This window comes from Trematomus bernacchii, unplaced genomic scaffold (assembly GCF_902827165.1).
Source record: "Trematomus bernacchii unplaced genomic scaffold, fTreBer1.1, whole genome shotgun sequence".
NCBI lineage: Eukaryota > Metazoa > Chordata > Actinopteri > Perciformes > Nototheniidae > Trematomus > Trematomus bernacchii.
Window position 1 is genome coordinate 23,390,468 of NW_022987720.1, and position 18,406 is coordinate 23,408,873.

General features: G+C 41.2%; 1 protein-coding gene across 1 annotated transcript in view; it reads left to right on the forward strand.

Moving 5' to 3' along the window:
* cacna1aa (calcium channel, voltage-dependent, P/Q type, alpha 1A subunit, a) overlaps positions 1–18,406 on the forward strand; it is an 80,558-nt gene that overhangs the window by 2,260 nt on the left and 59,892 nt on the right. Inside the window, 2 exon segments of the mRNA XM_034143354.1 lie at positions 15,130–15,235; positions 15,699–15,838. Of these exon segments, the coding sequence (XP_033999245.1) occupies positions 15,130–15,235; positions 15,699–15,838 (246 nt within the window).

Here is an 18,406-nt window from a genome sequence, read left to right on the forward strand (position 1 = left end):
CACCTGTGCCTTTCCTACTATGACAGGTGGTCTGTTGGGAAAGACATTCCATGCCTCACTGCACAAACTGTCATATAGCTGATCCCACTCAATACTTTTCCTTTTTCCCCATTTGTATATTTGGCAGCATAGCGAATGTCCCTAGCCCTTTGATGACAGGTCTGGTGAAGGCAGGAAGGCCAAAGAATAAAGCTAAACTACAGTAAATATATTAACTTCTTTATGTAAGGAATACATGTGAACATGAACAGAAGTACAAAAGAAATAACAAGTATGTTGTACAGTGCAAAGCTGTAAAATGAATACAATTGTTAGGTTAATCGCATATCACAAGTCTTTAAATAGCTGAACGTGTTAAACTGTTGATTTCAAGACATACGAATGCTTGGTGCATTACACATGTTTTATTCTATTTGCTTGACACAAGCAGGTTGGTTTGTCGTGACTTCATGATTGGTCTAGAGGAGGGTTTCAGGTTATAGATTTTTCTGAAGTTGCTCTTATGTATCCATTCGTGATAATAAACGTCTTTCAGATATAGTCTCAACACCAGCGGTGTTTGAAGAAAAAAACATGAACACCAGTTTGATCTAATATAATCCAACACAATAGCTCGGCAATAACTCCTCCCTTTGTGAGGCTTATAATGTTCAATATTTGCTGAGATTGTGTCAGGGTGTTATTGATTCAATGTATCTGTAATTTCTGAAGCTGTGCTTTGTGGTGTTGTTGTTTATAGGATTGTAATAAATTGCGTGGTGTGGCTTGAACAGCATTTTATCCCCTTCACCAGAGAATTCATTCACATTACACTGTCCATTCTCTGTGTAACCTTGTCTATTGTGGGCAATCTTGAGTACGTTTGAGATACAGTTGACGTTATTGTGTGGCCTAATGTGGGGAATCTAACCAAGCTGAGGCTATAGGGAACAAAATAACCTTCATGATGAAATGCTATTTTGAGATTTTTCATAACCTACTTCAATCGATATTCCAAAGACAAAAACCCACAGCATCCTTTGAAACTCTTCCAGTAAAAGTCTCATTAAAACACTGTATTAAATCACCCATTTTTATGTTAAGGATTGAGTTATATCTGCCTGATTCCTGTTTAATTGCCTGTTGAATGGATTAGGTTCAACTAAATTATCTAATGTGCTAAAAGCTTGACACGCTTGAGGTAGTCCTCACTCTGCAGAAGGTGATAATTCCCCTAACAATCATAGGTTCATTTCAGGTAACACCAGACCTCACTGTGGACACTGTGATGTGAGTTGATATGCTGCACATCCATATAATTGACAGAAAATGTATACTAGATTGAGTGAAAGTAGATTTTCCAATCAATTGTCAATATTAACCTCAACCAAAAGCCCTTTATCTATTTTAACCACCCTTTTTTCATTTTGGAGTAAAAGAGTAGCCCTCTGAAATCCACCATTGAAATGTCCCCACCACAGATAATGCATCGGCATAAATAAATGATATGTACTTTATATGCTGTCATATTGCAGAAACAATAAAAAGGCAGGGTCATACTGGCACATATTGAACATTAGTGGACCCAAAAGTAACCTTCTGAATATGGTACCCTGATTCAATGTCCTTCTCCGACCATTCATTGGGAAAGGTTAATGTAAATATTAATGTAACGCAATGTAGAAAAGGGCAGAAATATGATTGGTATTAAAATGCTTAGGAGGATTCATTCATTAGAACCTGCAGCCAACAGAAGTGCATTTAATTTAACTGACCGATGTTTCACTGAATAGTCATTAAAGCAGTGTTTTGATTCACCAGATGCATAAGTCTCAGTGGATTCACTATTCAGCAGAATTATGACCTGCGGCTTTATTTAGTTGTGAACAGTCTGGACCCATGGGAGTACCATATAAATAACCATTCTCTAACATCCACATTTAGATACAATAGACGGATATTTGGTTGTTTAATTAGAATTACAGAGTTCAGGGTGCTACTGTGACATTTTCTTATTGGGAACAAGTGGTAGGCAAATAGTGTCTTGTGGAATATAATAAATAACTGGATGTATACTTAGTAACAAGTATACAAATATATACGAATATATATGAACTACACAAACAGAGCATAGTGGTTATCCAACCTTAGAATGTTTGCATGCATTAGAATAAAGGTACTTTCATATAATTTAATTATATTCATCCTTAATCATAGCCCTGGATGTTATTTTTTTGATCCGCAACACTACAGCCACTTTTTGTTCATTTACGGTAAATCTCTTTGCGTGCTTCCGTCCGTAAGTAACGTCTTCAGTCCGTGTGCGCGTCATGGTGTGCGTGAGTGACTGCTACCTGACGTACTATGAAATACCCCACCTGCCTCGAAACGTCTTCGGTAATGCTTTTGGCAGGAGCAGTCAACGAGCAGTGAGTAGCCTACAGCTAACGTTAGCATCTCGGTCGACTTCCAAAATAAACTAAAAGCTAACTTATTCCAGTTAAAGGACGTAAATGAGGCTGGAACTCAGGTTACTAAAATAACACCCAACCTGCAACATTTTCCTTAAAAAGGACTAGCTTCAAGTTATTCAGTTTATAACTCAATGTTACGGTATTTAGCATAATGTGTTATCCTTGTGCATATAATTATGTGCATGTTATCTTATGGTTTTGGACATTTCAGATTCTGAAAAAAATATATATGGTCACTAGTAAAACTATAACACTTAAATTAACAGCCAGATTGTTTGATATTGAATCCCATTTAATTGTTGTTTTGTGAGAGAGTGGACCATAAAAACATATCAAATCACCCAAAAATTCATGCCCCAGAACTATTGCACAGAATAGTGTAGTGTAAAACAAGAATTGTATTTGTGCTAGTGTCCTACTCCTTATCATGTGCTCAGCAGTAACATATCATGTTGCGTGCTGAGGGAAAGTTGAAACTGAATCCTATCTGACATTAGAAATAAATTCCCCATTGGCTGCTCCACTGACCTTTGACCCTGAATGTCTATTTGACCTTTTCAAATCCATACCAGGAGTAAATGTAATCCATGAAGCCCTGCATATTGTTTTCTATGTATTCTGTTGTTTGTTTCTGTGTAGATTTGTATGAGATGGCAGCTAAGTTCAAAATATGCCCATCTGCAGAACACACATTTTTTCACCTGCAAGCATGAACCCACATAAACAAACCCTCTAATATTCATCCCAAAACTCATGGAATACACACACCATATGGTGTTGCCTGAGTCATCAGCGTTCACTTAAGTGTGTTTCCTGTGCTGTGTAATTGGAGAGGAAGTCGATAATGTTCGAGCTATCTATAGTTATGAGCTCAATAAGAAATAATATAATACAAGAAATGGGTTTCATAAATAACCACACTTTCCTAATCATAAAATGTGAAATGAGATAAACCGTTGTATTATATAACCAATGATCAGCAATATATATAAGCTGTAGACATGAGTGTTTTTTATATGGTTGTGGTGTGTGTGCTGAGTGAGTCATGTGCCTTCATGTCTAAGGTCTCTATCGGATCCATACGACCCAGAATCAATGATAAATCAAATGACCATTCAATATATGTTTCATCTCAGCTGTTTCACTGAGTAGTTAAACCTCCTTCTGTGTCTTTAAATGGGCCCTATTATGCTCCTTTTTCAGATTCATACATATTATGTCTCTCTACTATGACATGCTTTAATGTTCCAAAAGTTATTTATTTTTCTCATACTTATTGTGCTGCATCAACTCTGTTCACCCTATGAGAGAAACTCCCTCTGGCGTGAACTTTGTGATTTTAGTCTTTGCAGACCATTTACATGCACACAAATGTATATAACACACTACAGGAATGATGAAACCCCAAAAGCACAATAGGGACCCTTTTAATATAAAATACATTTGATAAAACACACTTGTTAGCAGACTGGTCTCCAGATGTGATCCTTAAGTTACATTACCAGAACTAGTGCTGAAATATCTGCAGATGTGTGAATCATATATTTTTTGTATTTGAGTGTAAGTACGTTTAGATTGACTGACCTTTCCTACACTTCCTGACGTGCAGGTTTGTGTAACGATTGTTGCGTTAATTACAGATTGTGTCAACAAATTGCCCAGGGAGTACTAAAATGTGTTTCAGTTGTAAGTCTTTCTGGTTGTTGTTTCACATTTGTAGTGTGAACCTGAGCAGGCCACCATAGATTACTGAGGTTTCTCACTTCCTTTACAATAATGTGATTCAGGTCCACAGACATACATAGCCTCAGTATACTGTAAAAGTGATTAAGAGAGACAGACGGGGAGAAAGTGAGACACACCCAGGAACAGAGCGAGAGAGACCTTGGTGATTTTGGGTGGATGTGGAGAGTCAGTGATCTACGTTCACTGCAGAATCTAAATTATTTATTGGCCTTTCTCCAGCTTGCAACTGTCAGCTGATAACTACACAGACTTAACATCAGCTTAGTGTATGTGAGTGTGTGTGTGTGTGTGTGTGTGTGTGTGTGTGTGTGTGTGTGTGTGTGTGTGTGTATGCGTGTGTGTGTGTGTGAGTGTTTGTGTGTGAGAGATTGTATGTTTGAAAATGTGTTTATTCATTTGCTAACAAGTCTCATTGCATATAGTCTTTGGGTCAGTCATTCTTTTGTCACTTATTTTCTCTCTTAAATTGAAAAAACATGTACACACAAGCACACAAGCACATGCACTCTTACAGTATCTCTATCTTTCGCACAAGGCTGCCTATGTAACACAAACTGCTTAAAAAGAGCACTTCTCAGTAGAATTACACCGCCGCCTTTCTTTTCTCCCTCGCGCTCTTACGTTGTTCTGACGTTGCTCTAACGTTGCTCTAACGCTGCTCTGACGTTGCTCTTTGGAAATAATATACAGCATAACCATGAAGCAAACAGTATGTGTGTGTTTGTGCTTTTTTGTGGCCAAACCGTTAACATTTTTCTCTCAGATGTTGGGTAAGGTGTTAAATGCAGTAAGTGAAGGGTATAGTTCTCTGGGATGAAATGAGCTTTTCTAGGAGAGGGAGTAGGAGGGGAAAAAAGGGTGAGATGAGGTAAAAATCGGTTCCTGCTCTGCTTCTAATGTGCAGCCCGATAGTGAGAAAGAACAGGGAGATGGACTAGGGAGTGATGGAATTAAAGACAAGAGGGGGGGGAAGACAGAAACATTATAGAGAGGGGTAGACTAATGAGAAACAATGAAGAGAGAGAGAAGGAGTCAAACTGCCTGTCTGCATATAAATCATTTAACACAAAGCGCTGCAGAGTCATGCACTCAGGGTTGGCTAGCTACAGTACAGCCGGAGCACAAACTTGTTTTTGTCACTTAGACTGCCCAGACGGTGCATTGACCGCAATAACAACCCTAAACTCACAGTGGAGTTTTTGCCAGTGTCACAAACACACTTTTCCCCTCAGTCTACTTGAACTCCCCTCTCTCTTTGACTGATAGGAATGACGTTTTGTCCTCTTGTCTCGTGATTCACTACCTGTACTTTCTGTGTTTTGCTCAAAGTCGACCCATCTTTATTTCCTGTTTCTCTCCATTCCCCCCCCGCTCCCCCCCCCCCCCCCCCCCACACTGCCTCTCGTCGTCCCTCTGATCGCCCGACTCCGCCTTTTGGGCTGCGAAATTAAAGCATTTGTTTTGAGGTTATGAGGGTGCTTTGCAGAACATCCTGACAGATGCAAGTCTTGTTTTGTTTAGTTTGCGGAGTGTGTGTGTGTGTGTGTGTGTGTGTGTGTGTGTGTGTGTGTGTGTGTGTGTGTGTGTGTGTGTGTGTGTGTGTGTGTGTGTGTGTGTGTGTGTGTGTGTGTGTGTGTGTGTGTGTGTGTGTGTGTGTGTGTGTGTGTGTGTGTGTGTGTGTGTGTGTGTCAGAGTTCCCGTTAGAATATTTTTTTGCCGGTCAACATGTCCGTTAAAGTTGAAATCTTCCGGACAAAATTAGATAAGTGCCGGTTAAAGGTCTTCTTTGTTATTTATTGAGCTTTAAAACAAATTGATATGATTCGACATTAAACAAACTAATTATAGTAGATTAACTACATTATTCAAAAGTGTACAGTAATTTACAAAAACGCGGGAATAATAAACGGAGCGCTCTCTCCTTCTCCTGACAGCCCGTCAGTATCATGCAGCTCGCGGATCCAGTAATGAGTGACCCGACAGTAAAACTAAACATATCTATAACTAGTTTAGGTAGTTTGAGAGGTAATTAAAATAGCTACGTGTGATTTTCTAACCTGAAGTGTGTTTTGCTCTGCTCGCCGCTGCAGGGGATCATGCAGAGCTGCGTGTCGACTCGTCAGCAGCAGCCGATCTCTCTCTCCTGTCAGATTAGACTTTACTCGCATTTATGTCCATATCGATCAGATCTAGCTAGTTCTAGCTAATGATATGACTACCTGCTTGTTAAAAGACACCTAAACAATAAGCGTCGCTATGCAACCGGATGAGGCCACAAAGTATAGCGCAGCATTATGCATTTGTTTACATGCCCACCGGAACCCCGAGGCATTACCAACAGATCAACGCACAATCAACCCATACAGGACATCTCTTTCTCCACATTAAGTGTTAGACATTAGAATTGACAATTTTTGTCTGTCACATACTCTTTTGTCTGTCACATACTATTCTTGTCTGTCACATAAGTGGCGCAACTGATGCGGTATTGCGCTAAGGGAAAATTATTTTGACCGGACATTTTGACCGGAGAGATTTAGATTTGCCGGACTTCAGCATATTTTACCGGTCATTGTCCGGTAATTACCGGCTAACGGGAACTCTGGTGTGTGTGTGTGTGTGTGTGTGTGTGTGTGTGTGTGTGTGTGTGTGTGTGTGTGTGTGTGTGTGTGAAAACCCCAATGTTGAGTCGGCCCCTGAAGCACACACACACACACACACACACACACACACACACACACACACACACACACACACACACACACACACACACACACACACACACACACACACACATGCACAAAGACACACTCGCAGAACTAGAAACAATGTAGAGCTTATAAGAAAGCTCTTTTTTTTACACTTAAACTATATATTGTATTTTTCTCATTATGTGCAGTATGTATTTTTAATAGACCTTTATCACAAAAGATATTCTGACTTGTCACAGTAGGAAAAGCACAGGTGTACAACATGAAAGGAATAATGGCTGGATTCTACTAAGCTTCTTTGATTTCAGGAGGTAAGAAAATAAGCACCCATTTCTGTCTTTCTCCCTGACAGTAACTCTCGACAAATTGTTTTCCTGTTTCTGTATTTTTTAACCATTAATATATACAAATATTTCTTATATGAGAGATACCAAAGGAGTACATATTGTGTTGTGTAAGCAATTGTCTAGGTAATGGTGATGTAAGAGTGTTTTTGTCCCCTGCAATGAACAGAAACTAGAAATAATGTCCATGTTGATTAACATATAGCGGGGTCTGAGATCGCACACTCAAGACAAATGTCGAGCCTTATTCTTATTCCAAGTGTGAAGTGACGTGCTTAGAGCCGTCCACTTGTGATCGGAGCACCAAAGACTCATGTGTATACCAATAATGAACCTGATCAGTATTTTTTAAGTATATAGGCATTCAAATAATTAATACAAAAAAGAGAAAGAAAATAAATTCCCAGTTATCCCGTCTTCCTTTTAACGGCCAAAATATTCACTTTTTATATCTTAACGTTGTGTTATTGCTCATCGGCAGAGCATTGTTTGACTTTTACCTTGTCTGGATGTGTGTGTGTGTACTGTACAGAAATATATCTGTCTGTCCTCCCACAGTGTTCTTACATAGAGGTGGAGGAACACTGAGGTCGTTATAGGGAGTGAGGGATCTACATTTCCCTCTCTGTCTTCCTTTCTCTTGACGTGTGAATCTTTATTTGTGTATTATGACCACTGGAAAAGCGGAATATCTCTGAGACAATCTTATCACAGTGTACTGCTAACGTTACCCTATTTATATAGATAAATGTAAAGCGAGTGGAAGTGCAATGAAGCTCTTGTGGGAGGAACTGTTCACCAGCATCAACTGGAAAGAACAAGCTCCACTGTTCCCAGATTGTAAATTGATCCTTGAAATCTGATGAATGCATCGTGCTGGCTGTTTTTTTGATATACTGCAGATGGGTGCCCTTGTAACATATATGGCAATTGAGAAATGGAAGCAAAATCAATATTGAAACATGCTGCTGTGTTGCAAATACGGTATAAATCACAATAGAAGCGTTGGTATTGCTAGCTGTTGGCTTGTTTATAATGCAGTAAAAAAAACTGACAGGCAATGCTAATGGTGCCAGGAATGAGTTTTGTTAGTCATTATTGGTCGAATTATATTGCAAGACCTAATAGAGAATATAATAAATACACATATTGTATTTACTTCTTTACCCTTATGCACGTTGAATAGAAGATCTTTTTTTTCCTCATACGTCTTTCTCCATCTCTCCCTTCTCTCTGCATTTTTCTCATTCCCTTTTTCTCTTAGCTGTGCATTCTGGCTCTGTTGAATAATTCAGTTTCAGTAGCTGGCTAGTTTGGATGTGTGTGTGTTTGAGAATGTGTATGTTTCTGTGTGTGTGTGAGGGGTGCAGTGACGTGGGGGCATGGCTATTTTTGGGATTGGGATACGTGGGGAGGGAGAAAAATAGAGAGAGGGATAGAGTCTGTGATGGATTGATTTTTCATGCCTGTGTTCGTCAGTCACGTGCTGCGGCTGTTACTAGACAAACCCTGCTGGAAAACCTGCACTCACACCTGCAGGGCGTGCTGGCACACACACACTCACACACTTTGGCAGGGAAAGAGCAAGTAACGTCGGGGTATAATAACGCATTCAAGCTAACACACCTGCTGCCTTTCCTGAACATACAGATCATGTTAAAAAAATAAACAACACACGCTACACTGACTGATCTGTAAGCTACACACAGCCCACAACACACACACTGCCGTCAGCATCTTGTACAAAGTGACAACTCGGCGTTATGTGGGTGGTGAGGGAGAGGCAGTGGCAGGGGTGAGATAGAGACTCAGCATATGCCTTATGGAATAAACAGGCAGGAGAAGTGGGCGACTGTAAAGACCATACACACTTGATGGATGCTAAATCAGACTGAAAGAGGCCAAGAGGGGCTAAACTGGCCTTCGGGCACTCCCATTCGTTTGGCAACGCAGTCAAACATGGTGCCAAAGTGGGAAAACTGTAGAATCATTCCTTATTATGTAACACTGAGGCATGGGTATGGTTTGGGTTTTATGTCAGGCGGTGTTCTGATCATAGTTACATACTTTAATGTTTGATGCAACAGCACAAATCAAAGGTTTTTTGTTTTGGAGTATTGTCCCATGTGACTATGCTTTTGAGTGGAGGCCATTTTCTTTGCTTTGGAAGGCCTCCACTGCCAAATGAGCATACTGTAGGGAGACAGAGGCAAAGTGAATTCCTCATTTTGGGATGAATCCATGTGAAATCATTTTGTAAGTGCTGCTTAAAATGTAGAGTCCATTTTAAGTATCGCTGATATTAGGATTCCTTGGCTAAAGCTGGTAAAGGCTAACTTATATCCGCTCGTATTTTGCATGAAAACGTTGATACATGTGAACTTTTAACTGCTCTTCTGCTTAAAATGTACGATGTGGGAACGAGGAGCTTCAACTGTTATCTCTTATGGCTGCTGATTATCAAAAATAATTAGATGGGTCTCAACCACAGTGCTTAATCCCATTAATGTTATCAAATCAGTGCTTCTGAGGGAAAAGTGACAAGAAAATGAAGTAATCATTTGAGCTGTTCCGCCAGCGCTCTGCTGCATAATGTATCAGGACAGAGAGGGAGAGAGGGACGGGAGGGGAGGGGAAGGAGTGAGGGATTTAAAAAAACTGATAAAAAGGAGTGGCTTTAAAGTTATTAGATAAACTTTGTCCTATTTTACGCTCCTTGTTGGTCCTTTTCTCAAAAGCAACACCAAACCTTCTCAAGCAACAGAACATCATACATTATATTTGATTTGTTAAAAGGATTTTGTTATGAGGTCTAACTTTATACCGTAAACAAATAGTGGTGCAGTGATGACTTATTGTTGTAGGCCGACCTGGAAGTTGGCATTACTCCAGGGGCTCTAAGGGCTCCTTAGACAAAAAGTAATGATATTGTTTTCTAGGATTTTGGAATATTGCAAAAAAGAAGCGCTGTGGCGAACACATTTATGATTACAATTGGCAGAACACATTTGCTTTTAAACAAACGACATGACTGGTGCGTCAACACCGCTAAGCTAAAGGGTTGATGACCCTAAGTATTCACATGTTGTCACTTGTTAGCAACCGCTGCTTTTAAGACTCGTTAAGCATTGGATGTTCACCAGTGGGGAGTTTACTGACGTATTTTATGACAAAATGCAAAAATCTCACAAGCCTAACCGCATTAACCACATACCTTATTTTGGAACGATGACCAAAGACTCATTAAAAAAAAATTGACTTTGAAACCCAAGATGCTAAAATACTAGCTCATGTTCAGGTTTATGACTCATTCCTACACCGCTTTTTGCACAAGGTGATCTTTCTGCTAGATTCTTGACACTTACGACCCCCTTTTTTTTTTACTTGTTCTTGACAACGTTTTCAAATTAACGTATAACACAAATAACCAGTGTGCTTTAACAGAAACAAACGGAACGGAAAGTGAGTGTCGGAGTGAGAAAAGCCTGTGCTATCATGCTTGGTTTTATTAATAGGGAGGCTGGCACCTTCCCAAAGGGTAGCAGCTGGTCTGAACTTCTTTTGGCAGACAAGTGGAGTGAAGGGAAGTCAAGTGTAGTGTTGGTGTGTGTGTGTGTGTGTGTGTGTGTGTGTGTGTGTGTGTGTGTGTGTGTGTGTGTGTGTGTGTGTGTGTGTGGTGTGTGTGTGTGTGGTGTGTGGTGTGTGTGTGTGTGTGTGTGTGTGTGTGTGTGTGTGTGTGTGTGTGTGTGTGTGTGTGTGTGTGTGTACAGTATATGGATGAAAATGGCACGTGCATGGGGTTGAGAGAGGCAGTTCCGTGGAGGCAATTGAAAGGTGGACAGCATGTGTGTGTTTCATACATGTGTGTACTTGCCAGATTTAAGGATTACAATTGTGAGGCACGAGTTGGATAAAAAAAAAAGGCACATATGCTCATGTGGAGGTGCGGAAATGTGTGAGGAGTCGATATATGGTCGCTTGTGAGGGCTGCAGGGATTTTATACAGCACCACACACAGTGGCATACATACATACTGTATGTGACAGCATGATGTATAGCCTCCCACCCACTCTCTTCCTTTTATTCCCCCCTCCCTCTCTATATATGTGTGTGTTCTGCCACTAACCTACTTTCGACACCGCTCAGAAGGAGAAAATACTGCAATACTCTCACGCCCCTCCGTCATTCTCTCGCTTTACCCCTCATTCAGCGCTCTTCGTCTCTGCCCTTCTCACTGTTGTTTTCCTCCCTCTGCTCTGCCTTCCCCCTCTTCCTTCTCTCGCCTTTATTTCTAACCACTCACTCTTTTCAATCATGTCTGTGCCCACAGGACAGGTTTCTTTCTGTCTGTCTTTCTTTCCTACTCTCCTGCATTGAGCCCTCCATATATTTCCCAACTAGCCTCTTGCTGTCCTCGTGCGTTTTGCTGACACCGCATCTCAGCCGATATTGAATGGAGATGGCATGATAGAGATAGGCATGATTGATGGGCGGACTCGGCGAGAGAGAAAGGTGCACTGAGGAGAGATGCAAGAAAGCGGCGGGGACACAAGGCGGAAAAGAGCTGAGAGGAAGACAAATGAGAAAGAGAAAGGAGAATGTAAGAGGAGACGGGGGAAATAAGAGCAGAGAGGTATGGGGAAGAAGAGAGAGAAGGCTTAACAGAGCAGGTATAGAGAGAAATACATCGGTGAGAAACAGGCAGGGGCTTTACTGAGGAATAGACAGGACAGAAGACAGAGCTAATGATGGACAAGGTGAATGAAAGGCCAGTGGAAGTGACCGAATGTACGTGTGCGTCATATGTCTTCGCCGGTGTACTTTGTGGGCCTTCTTTTGGGGAGACATCTCTGTTTACGACCTGCTACAGTCCCCTTTAAAGTGCACACACACACACACGCAAACACTCACACCTAGACGGATAATAAAAAGCAAGCATATGCAGAACCACGGGTAGAGCGAGAAACACAAGGGAGGCAAAAGAGAGAGAGACTGAGGACAAAGAAAACACTAGAAAGATGAAGGGTGGGAGAACGGAGAGAGATCAACATCTCTTTCTCCCTCTCCCTGAGTCCTGCCTTGCTTTTAACTCTGTCATGCTGCTATATTTAGCCATTGAGGAAGAAGGAAGAGATTCATTATTGAATGGTGTATGGCCGGGTGTGAGTCATTTATTCATATTCTAGATTTTTAAATGTGTGTGTGCAAGGGCATCTTTAAAGGGGCAATGGACGTCTTTTCAACTGATAACAAATGAGGAGGTCATGGCGTCATCTATGTACGATGAACTGTAATAGCTAGTGCTGTCATTGAATAATAGCGTGCGACCCTGGACAGGACACGCTGCATTTTGTTTACCATACTTACACAGGTTGTTCCCAAACCCCCAGGAAGAGCGCTAGCTGTTTATGCAAATGTAAGTAGTGGCCAAACGGGGGTACTACACTTACGTGTCCGTGACGTCATTTGGGCCCAAAACATACTTTTCCCCATTAACTTAGATTGGGAAAGAGACATCCTTAAATCAGCATTTATCATTTTAGCCAAATAAACTACAAAGTATGAACACTTTTATAGCCCTTATTTAAATCATTAGGGTATAAAAGCAGAGTTCAGAGGTGTTTTCCCTCTCCATTGATTTAACTGAGCCGAAAGCGGGAGATTGGAGGCGGGGCTTAAGGAAAAATAAAGTGCACATCGCATCCTCTATGGGCTCAGATACAGTTACATTTAAAGCTACAGGCGCTCCATTGTGGGCTTAATGCACCACTGAGCAACTCGCATAGGAATGAACGGGGCCTTACATTGCTACTCTTTTGGGTTAGCTACCTAGTTACGAGGGAAAATGAAAGTATTATCCTAATATGGCTTTGGTTGTGCAATGGTTGATGTACTTCCTTTGTGGAGCTAATCAAGTGGTAACATAACGCTAGGACAAAATGTGCCAAACATACACATCGAACAGTCATTGCTTATGATAAGCATTTATAATACACAACACACACACATGCACACACACACACACACACACACACACTTGTCCCTTTGTCCCTGTGTTTCTATATCAGTCTCTCTCCCTCTCTTTGCTTCTCCTTTTCCTCTTTTTATTTTTCAGTCGACTACACTTTGCCCTCTCACAGCCTAACACACACACACACACACAAACACACACACACACACACACACACACACACACACACACACACACTCACACACACACTCACAGTTACACGCACCCTGTGCTGGGGGACAGGGAGGCTAATTGAGTGGTGCCCTGGGTGTTCTAGTAATGTGTGCACGTGAGGAAAGAGTGCTCGAACAGATGATAGCACACACACACACACACACACACACACACACACACACACACACACACACACACACACACACACACACACACACACACGCACACGCACACGCACACACACACATACATTATCACTTGGGACCAGGCTAGATCAGTTGTTCAGTTCCCCTTGAGCATGACCGTAGAAAACATGCACACTGAGATCTATACACACACACACACACACACACACACACACACACACACAAATGCCTGTAAAATACATGGTTCACGCTTGCACACATCCTGTATGATGATGTATGATTCCATAAATAGCCCCTTCCTTCCTTTTTGGCTCATTGCCGTTCACTTCCCCCTCCTCCTCTTCACCATGGGAATGCTGATCCCAGAGGAAGCACGCACGTAGGAAAAAGGTGAAAAAGAGGACAACAACTAGGATATATAATAATACAATAAGGAAAGACTGGATTTATTTAAGTGGCATGGAAATTCAAATTACAACTCTGCAGATCGTGTAGATATCCAGTATGTTCATATAATCATAGTATTATAACTCGTCCTTTTTTCCAATATTCTAATATTTCTCTCTTGGCTTTCTTTTTCTTGGTCTATCTGTTCCTCCCTTTCTCTCGCTCGCTCATTAATCTCCCTCACACATTTGCTCTCTCTCGCACTCTCTTTCGGACACACTCTCTCTCCACTGGCTCTCTTTTCTCTTGTAAATGTAACTATTCATCTTGTGACCTTAACGAGACAGGCGGATTGATTTAAGTAGACACCACATGAGTGTGTGTGTGTGTGTGTGTGTGTGTGTGATGTATGTGTGTGTGTGTGATATAGACAGAGAGAGATTGTGACAAACACAATTAAATGTACAATGACACACTCCCTCTTGCTTTTCATTTATCTCTCTCTCACCCTCTCTTTCTCTCTCACAACTAGCCCTTAGATGTTATGTACACAGGGCCAAACGGTGATGTCACAATGGATCTCACTCAGTGTCCACGCAAGCTATTACACACACCAACACTTTAATGTAGCCTGCGTCTGTTTGTGTGTGTGTGTGTGTGTGTTTGTTTGTTTTATTTTTCTGTGTGGGTGGTGTGTTACCAGAACATACACTTAGCATATTTAACTGACTCATAATGATGGCTTGTGGGTCTGTGTTTGTGTGTTTGTTAGTGTGTGTAAACAGGCGGCAAAAGCAGTTAGTGGCCAGACATTCACTTATGCACTGGAATTGAAGACATTGAACCTTAAATGAAAATGTGGTATCATGTTCATTTTTCAATATTTTTGTCATTATTTTTTGAATTTTAAAGTGTGACTTATCTAAAACGAACCTCAGAATGGAAGTTGTTTTAGTGGGAATTTTGTTTAATGATATTGTTCACGTCTGCCCCCTTCAGCAGGATTAGAGTTGTCATTACTGCATCTAAAATTGGAAAGCTGGAGAGAATAGAGACATTTTAGCAATGACTATGCACAAAATGCACTTATTATGTCAAGCTGTATTTGTTTAGATGTATGACTCAAGAAGTGTTTGTTCCTTGACTGACCTTGCTTACTCCATTTGAGTGGATGATTCTCGCCACCATCATTGCCAACTGCATTGTCTTGGCTCTGGAGCAACATTTGCCTGTTGGGGACAAGACGCCGCTGTCTGAGCGCCTGGTGAGTTAAGCAGGCATGACACAGTGTGTGAGCCATATGTAAACACCATTCAACCCAGGTGACAGCTCTGACTACTTATTGATTTGACTTCAGTGGAGATGCATGCAGCTACTCAGCTTATAGACACATTTAAAGCAATGATTTGTTTCACCTTGAAAACATGTAATGATCCAGATGTGCAATGCAACACATTATCAATAATACATTAAGATTCCAAATGATTATACAGAATACACAAACTATTACTCTTAATCCATTAATATACTAAGTAAGAAAAGACACATTCTCTACCATCTCTACGTTGCTACACATTTTTATGAACATTTTTCTTCTGAACACACATTTATCTAGCTACCGATTGGTGTCTGGCTTTGTCTCTGTCTACTTATATCCCTTTCTTCTGTCCTTTTCCTTTCTCCCTTCATTAACCCCCTTGCTTCCTTTACTCTCTTTCCCTCCTCAGGATGATACAGAGCCGTACTTCATTGGGATCTTCTGTTTTGAGTCTGGAATAAAGATCCTGGCGCTCGGTTTCGCCTTCCACAAGAACTCCTACCTGAGGAATGGTTGGAACGTCATGGACTTTGTGGTGGTGTGCACAGGGTGAGTGGCAAACAAACAAACAATAGCCCTACCTGTCACAAAACACACACATACAGTACATGCATATTACGTACCTGCATGAACACTTACAAATGCACACACGCATATATCAAAGATCAAAATATGATGTTGTTCAACTTAAACAGAAGAACATAGGGTCGCTTATCATGTGCTTTAGTGCTGGTTTGAACATGTGTATGTCTGTGAGGGTCCTACCCCTGATCCTTTGCCCTAATAAAGGGCCCCATTCTGGGCAAGGCAGCAGGCAGATCACAGAGCAGAACTGCAGGCAGCCAGCAGCCTGGGTAGCGAGCAAATGTCACCATGATGTACACAGACAAAGAGGGGGTGGGGGTCACAGAGGAAAGAGACATCAGATAGAAGGAGGGAAAAGGGGGATGTGCAAAATGAACAGGTGTATGTAGCCAAATGTAGACAGAGCAAGCAAGGGAGGTAAAAACCATCCCCTCCAAAACAAGCGCGATTTGTGCAGATGTTTTCCCAACACGTGTCTATCTTATAATTCATCATTTTAACTGTAAATTGACATTCAGTCTTTAAAGTCAATATTGCAGGCTGTGTGGTGTTTACAACTGTGAAAACGCTGGTGTGTGGGAGCAGTTTTTGTTAAATGATTAATGTGATTTACACGACTGTAATTGCATAAGTGATCGGTTAGGGAGAAGAGAAAAAACTATATTGAATGTGTGTCTTATTGTTGATGTGAGAATACTCTCAGTTAACTGAACCACACAACTGATGTTCTCTATACAGTAGTTGTCTTAAGACATTCACAAAGCTTACAGTAATAACTATTTTCTGATAATAACAGCACACTTAATCTCTGGTTCTCATTTTTTCTTTTGCTAATTGTGAAATGCATTGATTCTGATAGCATAGAGTACATGAATCCTTAGACATGCCACATAGGGAAACTGTTGCTATGCTACTGTGTCCAATACAATGAGATGTGGGAGTTCTGGCGCAGGTTCATATGTTGAGGTCACTGCATATGGTTATTTGGGAGCTTTATATGTTACATAAACCTTCCAAATATTTGCTGACAAAGCACCGGAGAAACTGGTGATTGCGACCCTCTGCCTACCTCTCTCTTTTTCTCACACACATTTACCGTATGGCGGTATGCCCTTATGCTTCAATAATAATCATGAATCCAAGCTCTTCCCGGCATTGCAAAGCAGAGTGACTGTAAGAGAGACGAGGGGTGAGAAGATGAGTGTCAGCGAGACAGCAGGAAGTAGCGCGATGCAGAGAGGAGGGAGGAGAGGAAGAAGAGGGAGAGCAGAGGGAAGTGAGGCAGTCCTTAACTTCCAGGAAACGCCCGGTCTCACATAATCCCCCCCCCCCCCCCCTCTGTGTTTTTTAAGAGGACATCTAATGTTTTGACAGTGAAACCCTCTGAGCAAGCATGACACAGCAGTTTCATAATCTGTGTCTGCTATAGGCACAGGCTTAGCTGGTGTTGTGTGAGATGTTGTTACAACAGGCAAGCAGAATGTTATGGTTTTAATGACAATGTACCTCTAAAGTGAACCTGCAAAGCACTTCCTGATATGATAGCAATCACAGGCATTGCTGTGTTTAGACTATTTTCAAAGTTTCCATCTTAGATTTCTCGAGAAAATAGATGGAAACTAGGCTTAAATATTGTCTTGGATGAAATGAGAAAAATGATGCACGGATGACCATTTCCTCTTATAGTGTCAACCATATTGCAATTGCAATCGGTCAAAAATGATCGCAAGATATTGGTTCACAATTGTTTAACCTTATTATCATTATAGGACTGAAAAGTGCACCAAAATGGTTTGTTAGATAGTCAAAACCTTTGGCAAAAAATGTTCGGTAGTAGTACAGTCCAAGAAGAGACAAATTGCTCTCTGCAACCATGAAGAGTCACTGGAAATAACACTGTCTGAATTGTTAAAAAAATATCATGAGGCATTACTTTAAGAAAACAGATATAGACTGAGGAAAGCTAGCAATATGTCAAAAAGGAGTAAAAATGAATTTAAAAAAAACCTATAAGTACTCTGCAATGTAAACAACAGTCACGCAACACACCCAGCTTTGTAACCATTTTGCAGAGAGGCAGGAAGCTGCAGCAAGAAATGCAGACGGAGAATATGCTGCAGCACTTACAACACACATACTGTATATTCCCATGATACATTATGTACACTGACTGAAGTCAATACATTGTACACACACATACATACCCACACACACACACACACACACGCACGCACATCCTTTGTCGTGCTCTCTATGAAGGGGGGTTGTGTTTTCAGCAGTGCTGCTCTTTGAAGATGAACGGCTACTTGGCCTTTCTATCCACCCTTGGACGAAACCTTTGATAACACTCTGACCAATGCACACACACACACACACACACACACACACACACACACACACACACACACACACACACACACACACACACACACACACACACACACACACACACACACACACACACACACACACACACACACACACACGGGGGGCATTTGCTCGTGCGGCATACAAAGAAAAAACACACATGGC